The sequence below is a fragment of the Gekko japonicus genome, unplaced genomic scaffold (genome assembly GCF_001447785.1).
Source record: "Gekko japonicus isolate JY-2015 unplaced genomic scaffold, Gekko_japonicus_V1.1 scaffold358, whole genome shotgun sequence".
Taxonomy (NCBI): Eukaryota; Metazoa; Chordata; class Lepidosauria; order Squamata; family Gekkonidae; genus Gekko; species Gekko japonicus.
Window position 1 is genome coordinate 1055148 of NW_015161962.1, and position 8263 is coordinate 1063410.

The window sequence follows — 8263 nt, forward strand, 5'->3', positions numbered from 1 at the left end:
CAAGAGAGAAGCGCACGAGCGAGCTCCCCCGTCCTCAGCACAGAGCCGGGCCCGCCGAGGCAAAGCCTGCCGCACGCGCCCATCAATCTCACGGTAGCCCCGGGGCTGCTGCCTCATCTGGGGCCATGTGACTGTCTCTGCGCTCTGGAAAGGGCTGCTATCGACCCAATCGCCCCTCCTGGGTGGGGGCGGGGAAGAGGTGCCCTCTGGACCCACAACCCCTTTCGCTGCCACTCTCAGCCGTGCAGCGAAGGGGGCGGGACTGGCTGTGTGGGTAGGGTGTGTGTGCCCACACAGCGTCACTACTGTGGCATGCTGCTGCTGGTGCACGGGTGACCCACGGTGGCATAGTCGTTGCCGGCTGGGATGAAGTGTCCAGTTCTTCCCCGTGGTCAGCAGTGCCAGTTAGGAAGCTGGAGAGGCAGGACTCCGTGGTCTCTTGCCCCCCTCCCCTGGAGAGCGCCAGCCACACTGTTCACATGCCAAGCTGCAGCCTGGTTCGGGGGAGGAGATGTGCCAATTCTGGGTTGGGTAATCCCTGGGCCTTTGGGAGGGGGGCCTAGGGAGGCCAGGATTTGGGGAGAGAGGGGAGCTTAGCCGGGACAGGGTGCGGTAGAGCCCGCCCTCCGAAGCAGCCATTTTCCCCAGGAGAACTGAACTCTGTTGCCTGAGAGATCTCTAGGCCCCAACTGGAGGTTGGCAACTCTGTTTGAGGGTGCTCCTTCTCAGCCTGTGAGCGGGGCCCTGGTCTTCTGCCAGGAAGCTCACAACTGCAGCCCGGAGGGGGCCTCAATCCATCCAGCGCACTTCGGGGCAGGCTGGTCAAGTGTCAATGGGGAGAGTGGCTTTTGGGGCAGCATTCTGCTCCCAAGCGCAGCTGTCTGGGCGCCCCGGCCTCATCCATCAGTGGCCATTAGCCACAAGGGGTGGACAGGAACGCTCCGTCTGGGACCGGGGATGCGCTGTATTCTTGGTGCTGGGGGGGGGGCCAACAGTGGGAGGGCTTCTAGCGTCCTGGCCCCACTGCCGGACCTCCTGAGGGCACCTGGTATTTTTGGCCACTGTGTGATGGAGTGTTGGACTGGATGGGCCATTGGCCTGATCCAACATTGGCGTCTCTTATGTTCTTATGTTAAGAGCAGAGGTCCATCAGTGGCTATGAGCCACAAGGTATAGGCAAAAACTCTCGGTCTGGGGCAAGGGATGCTCTGCCTTCTTGGTGCTTCAGGAGTGGGGGCAACAGTGTGAGGGCTTCTAATGTCCTGGCCCCACTGCTGGACCTCCTGATGGCCCCTGGTATTTCTGGCCCCTGTGTGACAGACAGAGTGTTGGACTGGTTGGGCCATGGGCCTGATCCAACATTGGCTTCTCTCTTATGTTCTTAAGGGAATTGGATCAACATATGGATCAGAGGTCCATCAGTGGCCATTAGCCACAAGGTATAGATAGGAACTCTCAGGCTGGGGCAAGGGATGCTCTGTATTCTTCGTGCTGGGGAGGGGAACAGTGGGAGGGCTTCTAGTGTCCTGGCCCCACTGCTGGACCTCCTGAGGGCACCTGGTATTTCTGGCCACTGTGTGACACAGAGTGTCGGGCTGAATGGGCCACTGGCCTGATCCAGCATTGGCTTCTCTTATGTTCTTATGTTAAGAGAAGAGGCCCATCAGTGGCTATTAGCGACAAGGTACAGATAGGAACTCTCGGTCTGGGGCAAGGGATGCTCTGCATTCTTGGTGCTTTTGGGGTGGGGGCAACAGTGGGAGGGGCTTCTAGTGTCCTGGCCCAACTGCTGGACTTTCTGATGGTACCTGGTATTTTTGTCCACTGTGTGACACAGAGTGTTGGACTGGATGGGCCATTGGCCTGATCCAACATTGGCGTCTCTTATGTTCTTATGTTAAGAGCCGCTTCACGGAGGAGCCAGAAGACCAAACGGTGGTTGCCGGGCAGCGGATCGTGCTCTCCTGCGTGGTGCTGAACTACTCGGGGATCGTGCAGTGGACCAAGGATGGGCTGGCCCTGGGGATGGGGCAGGGCCTCAAAGGTAAGGGGGGGGACAGGCCGAGGGGGGGGGCTCTTTGCAGAAGGCTCTCTTGTCCCCCAAAGAATCCACAAGCAAGGCCCCCTCTGAGCTGCGGAGAGTCCTGTGAGCAAAAAAGTCCCCTTTGTGAGCTCCGGGCATTAAAGTCGTGAACGAGCCATTTGGCTGCTGCAGAAATTAGTCTGCTCCGGAGCCCCCTCCTTCCTGAGCTGAGACAGAAAATATGTGAGCCGGAGGCTAAAAAACTGTGAGCAGCCTCACAATCACTCGGCTTAGAGGGAACACTGCACCCCAGTTGTGAGCGAGCGATTTGGCCGCTGCATCCATTCGTTTGCTCTGGAGCCCCGTCCTTCCTGAGCTGAGACGAAAGTGTGTGAGCCGGAGGCTAAAGAAACTGTGAGCTAGCTCACACTCACTCAGCTTAGAGGGAAAGGAGAAAGGCCTCCTTTCTCATGGACCGGTTGCCATCCTTGGAGAAGGGGAGAGAGAGAGAGAGAGCGCCTGCTTGGTTTCTGTCCCTTCCTGCCTGGGCGGGAGGGGTGGGTGCCTCTCCCCGCCCCTTTTTCCTTGGGAAAACTCAGCTTCCCTCTGCCCGAATCCTCTCCTGCATCCTCCATTTACAGGCCCCGCCCCCTCCTGCTCTCCAGCCCCTCCCTCCCTTTCGGAGCGGGCTGCCCCCTCCAGCGGGACCATAGCGCCACCTTCTGGCAGAGGAGGAGGTTGGGCACGGATTGGAGCGGCATCCACCAAGGAGCCACGGGCTCTCTCCGCTTCTGTTGCTCCACTTCAACTCCTCTCTCTGGTTTTGTTTGGGTTGTGCTCCTTTGGGCTCAAAGCGGGCTCCTTCCCGCGTGGCCCCTGCAAACCTCTCCTCGCTTCCAGGGCTGCCTGGCGCTGAAATCCCACACCAGAGCGACCGAATCCTGTCCCAGCGTCTCAGTTGCCAGCACAAATGAGGCCTTTTGCCTAGAGTGGCACCAGTGTTCCCTCTAAACTGAGTGAGTGTGAGCTAGCTCACAGTTTAGAATTTCAACAACCTCCTCAGGAAGCAGGAAACCTCCTCAGGAAACAAAAGAACCTCCTCAGGAAAGCTCCTCCATTAGCATGTCCATAGCCTGGGGAACTCCTACAAGACAGTGACTCAGCCCTACCCAGCTTCTGGAGTAGATATAAATTTACTGCCTACCATTTTCTTCTCACCTTGACACAGAGAGTATTCCATCTTTCTGTGTTTATACCTCTGAGGATGCCAGTCACAGTTTTTGGCAAACGTCAGGTTCTACAATGCCAAGACCACAGCCACACATCCCAGAAAATCTAGGCATGTTGGTGACATCTGGGGGCAACACTCTCGGTTTTGGGCAAAACTCTATGGTTTGAGGCTGATTTTACCATAGAGTTCTGCCCAAAAACCAGAGCATTGCTCCCAATGTCACTTCCAGGTGATGTAGGCACACTGTGCAACAATGCAGGCATGTTACACAACAACGCTTTTGGCTCCTGGAACGTTCCCCTATCTCCCTGCTGCCATTTCTGATGGACCTGGCAACTCTAGTTTGTCAGGGTCCTATTTTAAATCCTTCCTAAGCTACTGGTCATCACCACATTTTCTGACAGTGAATTCCTAAAGTTTATTTTGTGTTAAATCCAGTCTCCTCCTCCTTCCTCTTCCATCTATCAGTTATGGGGAGGGATGCTGAAATCCCGCTCCCCCTCCCCCTCCATCGTGCCCCTCTGGCTTTGGAGGTTTTGCAGGTTTTGTCCATGTCCAGAACTAGCCTCGTGGGATTTTCCAGGCTGCCCGCTGGCAAATCATAGTTGATCAAGCCGGCAAAGAGCCGGACGGGATGCAGGCGCAGGGCTGATGGCCGGCATTCAGCCTAAACAAGCACACGGTGCTGGCTGCTAGAACTCTGCACCTGCTCAGAGACGTTTGCACCGTTGACCTCAGGGGAAGCCCGGCTTTGAAAACAGTCCCAGAAGCCCGCTGTTTGGATGAAGTCCGATGCTCCCTCTAAGCTGTGGATTCTTGTGAGCAAAAATTCTACTTTGTCAGCTACTGGCATTAAAATCGTGATAAATTAGTTTGCTGTGGAGCCCCATCCTTCCTGAGCTAAGACAAAAATGTGTGAGCTGGAGGCTAAACAAATGTGAGCCAGCTGACACTACCTCAGCTTAGAGGGAACACTGGTGAAGTCCTTTTAGGTGCCCGCCTGGCCCAGCCTGACTGCCTGTCTCCTCTCTGTCTTCAGCCTGGCCGCGCTACAGGATCGTCGGGGCGGCCGAATCGGGGCAGTATAACTTGGAGATCAGCGAGGCCGAACTGTCGGACGATGCTCTGTACGAGTGCCAGGCCACAGAAGCGGCGCTGCGATCCCGGCGGGCCAAGCTGACCGTCCTGAGTAAGCAATTCCGTGGCACCTCCTCCACCCCCCCTCTTCCCCCCCCCCCCCCCTTCATCAGCAGCCGGGAATAAGAAAGTTTTCAAGCCTCCCCTTCTTTTTCGGTCTGCTCCTCTGGAAAGGTTTGGGTCTGCAGTCAGCACTGCCCTTTGGCCTCTTCGGCTGTCAGACGGCAGCGGCTGGGAGTTTCCAGAAGGATTGGTTTCTCCTCGGCCGTCTAGGGGATGCGGCCCTCCGCCCTGGGCTGAACGGGGGGGCCTGGCATGGGTGGGTCCTGGCAACAGCCTGAACCCGGCAGGGCTGTGAGCGAGAAGGAGACTTCCTCCCACAGGATTAGCAGCCGGCCAAAGGCAGTTTGCATGTGGGGCCCAGTGGGGGAACCCAAACAGCCAGGCATAAGAACCTCCGAAAAGCCCTGCTGGCTCAGACCAGTGAGGGTCCATCTAGTCCAGCCTCCCGTCTCACACAGGGGCCAGCCAGTTCCTCTGGAGGGCCAGCAACAGGGCAGAGAGGCCGAGGCCTTCCCCCGATAAGAACACCAGAAGAGCCCTGCTGGGTCAGACCAGGGAGGGTCCACCTAGTCCAGCATCCTGCCTCACACAGGGGCGAACCACAGGGCAGAGAGGCCGAAGCCTTCCCCTGAGGAGAACACCAGAAGAGCCCTGCTGGGTCAGACCAGGGAGGGTCCATCCAGTCCAGCCTCCTGTCTCACTCAGTGGCCAACCAGTTCCTCTGGAGGGCCAAGAACAGGGCAGAGAGGCCGAGGCCTTCCCCTGAGAAGGACATCAGAAGAGCCCTGCTGGGTCAGGCCAGGGAGGGTCCCTCCAGTCCAGTCTCCAGTCTTACACAGGGGCCAGCCAGTCCCTCTGGAGGGCCAACAACAGGGCAGAGAGGCCGAGGCCTTCCCCTGAGGAGAACATCAGAAGAGCCCTGCTGGGTCAGACCAGGGAGGGTCCATCCAGTCCAGCCTCCTGTCCCACACAGTGGCCAACCAGTTCCTCTGGATGGCCAACAACAGGGCAGAGAGGCCGAGGCCTTCCCCTGAGGAGAACATCAGAAGAGCCCTGCTGGGTCAGACCAGGGAGGGTCCCTTTAGTCCAGCCTCCTGTCTCACACAGTGGCCAGCCAGTTCCTCTGGAGGGCCAACAACAGGGCAGAGAGGCTGAGGCCCTTCCCCTGATGTGGCCTCCTGGCTCTGGGGCTCAAAGGCTTAGTGCCTCTGAACGTGGAGGTTCCCCTCAGTCACCATGGCTAGTAGCCATTGATAGACTTATCCTCCATGAATCTGTCTCATCCCCTTTTAGAACTGTTTATTTTGGTGGCCATCACTACATCAGAGAGCCAGTTTGGTGTCGTGGTTAAGTGCGCGGCCTCTAATCTGGGAGAACCGGGTTTGATCCCCCACTCCTCCTCCACTTGCACCTGGCTGGATTACCTTGGGCAAGCCGTAGTTCTGGCAAGAGCTGTCCTTGGAAAAGAGGAGCCATTTCTGTCAAGAGCTCTCTCAAACCCCTGACCTCACAGGGTGTCTGTTGTGGGGAGGGGAAGGGAAAGGAACCAGTTTGGTGTCGTGGTTAAGTGCGCGGCCTCTAATCTGGGAGAACCGGGTTTGATTCCCCACTCCTCCTCTCGCAGCTGCTGGATGGCCTTGGGCAAGCCATAGTTCTGATAAGAGCTGTCCTTGAAAAAGAGCAGTTTCTGTCAAGAGCTCTCTCAGCCCCACCTCCCTCACAGGGTGTCTGTTGCGGGGAGAGGGAGGGAAAGGAGGTTGTGAGCCGCTCTGAGACACCTTTGGGTAGTGAAGGGCGGGGTATAATAAATCCAATGTATTCTCTTCTTCTTCTTCTTCTCTTCTTCTACGTCCTCTGGCAGCAAATTGCTGTGTAAAGCAGTATTTCCTTTTGTCCATCTTGAACCTACTGCCTATCAGTTTCATTGGATGCTCCCAAGTTCTAGCATTCTGAGAGAGGGAGAAAAATGTATCTGTCAACTCTCTCCACCCCAGGCATAACTTTATAAACCTCCATCATGTCTGTCCCCCCACCCCTTAGTTGTCTCTTTTTTAAACTGAAATGTCCCCGACTCCTCATCCTTTCCTCAGAGGGAAGGTACTCCAAACTTCGAAGCATTTTGGCTGCTCTCCTCTGTACTTCTTCCAGCTCTGCAGTGTCCTTTTTGAGGTACACAGTATTCCAAATGAGGCCGCACCATAGATCTACACAGGGGCATTACAATTTTAGCTGTTTTATTCTCAATCCCTTTCCTAGTAATCCCTGACAGAGAGTTTGCCTTTTTCACCACTGCAGCACACTGGGTTGACACTCTCATTGAGCGGCCCACTACGATCCCGAAATTTTCCCTCTCTGTATATTCAGACTCCATTAGCCTATACTTGGAGTTGGGATTTTTTTGTCCCAGTGTCCATCACCTGACACTTACACCAAAAAGGCAAATGAGATTTTGGGCTGTATCAACAGAAGTACAGTGTCCAGATCATGCGAAGTGATGGTATCACTTTAGATGACCCCGGAATCGTAGAATCATAGAGTTGAAAGGGACCTCCAGGGTCATCTAGTCCAACCCCCTGCACAAGGCAGGAAATTCGCCCTTCACACACACCCAGTGACTGCTGTTCCATGCTCTGAAGATGACAAAAAAAAACCCTCCAGGATCCCTGAGCAACACTGGTGTGGAGAACAATTGCTTCCTGACCCCAAAGCGGCAATCAGCACTTCCCTGGGCGTGTAAGAAAGGGCCACGAGAACTAAGCCCTGAGGCAACCCTTCCTGCCCTCCCTCTCGTGATCGGCCTAAATTCACACAGTCAGCATGGCTGTCAGATGGCCATCCAGCCTCTGTTTGAAAAACTCCAGAGAAGGAGAGCCCACCACCTCCCGAGGAAGCGTGCTCCACTGAAGAACCCCTTTAACTGTCAGGAAGTTCTTCCTCATGTTTAGCCCAAAACTCTTCTGATTTAATTTCAACCCGTTGGTTCTGGTCCGACCTTCTGGGGCAACAGAAAACAACTCTGCCCCATCCTCTATTATGATAGCCCTTCAAGTACTTGAAGATGGTGATCGTATCACCTCTCAGTCATCTCCTCTCCAGGCTAAACATCCCCAGCTCCTTCAGCCTTCCCTCATAGGACTTGGTCTCCAGACCCCTCAGCCATCTTTGTTGCCCTCCTATGGGCACGTTCCAGCTTGTCGATCTCCTTAAATTGTGGTGCCCACACCTGAACACAATACTCTGTGATTCTATGATTAACAACATTGATCATTTGCCCCGTTGCCGCCCACTCACCCAGTTTGTGGAGGTCCTCCTTCACATGCATCCTTGGTTTTCACCATCTTGAATTCACTACAAGAAAACTTGGCCAGTACACTACTCACCCCCGGTTCCAGATCCTTTCTGAACAAATTAAATACCGTAGTACTGATCCCCGTACCGATCCTCGTGGGGACCCCACTGCTTACGACCCTTCATTGTGAGAACTGTCCATTGATTCCTACTCTTTGCCAGTTTGGTGTAGTGATTAAGTGCGCGGAACCGGGTTTGAGTCCCCACTCCTCCACTTGCAGCGGATGGATGACCTTGGGCAAGCTGTAGTTCTAGCAGAGCTGTTCTTGAAAAAGCAGTTTCTGTCAAGAGCTCTCTCACAAGGTGTCTGTTGCGGGGAGGGGGAGGAAAAGGAGTTTGTGGCCGCTCTGAGACTCCTTTGGGTAGTGAAGGGCAGGGTATAAATCCAATCGCCTCCCCCCCCTCTTCTTCTTCATCTTCCCCTCCCCCTCCTCCTCCTCCTCCTCCTCCTCCTCCTCCTC

At 55.5% G+C, this 8263-nt stretch overlaps 1 protein-coding gene across 1 annotated transcript in view; it reads left to right on the plus strand.

Moving 5' to 3' along the window:
• The window catches only part of KIRREL (kin of IRRE like (Drosophila)), a 53746-nt gene that overhangs the window by 23157 nt on the left and 22326 nt on the right, over positions 1-8263 (plus strand). Inside the window, exons 3-4 of the mRNA XM_015429558.1 lie at positions 1903-2044; positions 4294-4443. Coding sequence (XP_015285044.1) covers positions 1903-2044; positions 4294-4443 — 292 coding nt within the window. The remainder of the gene's footprint in view (positions 1-1902; positions 2045-4293; positions 4444-8263) is intronic.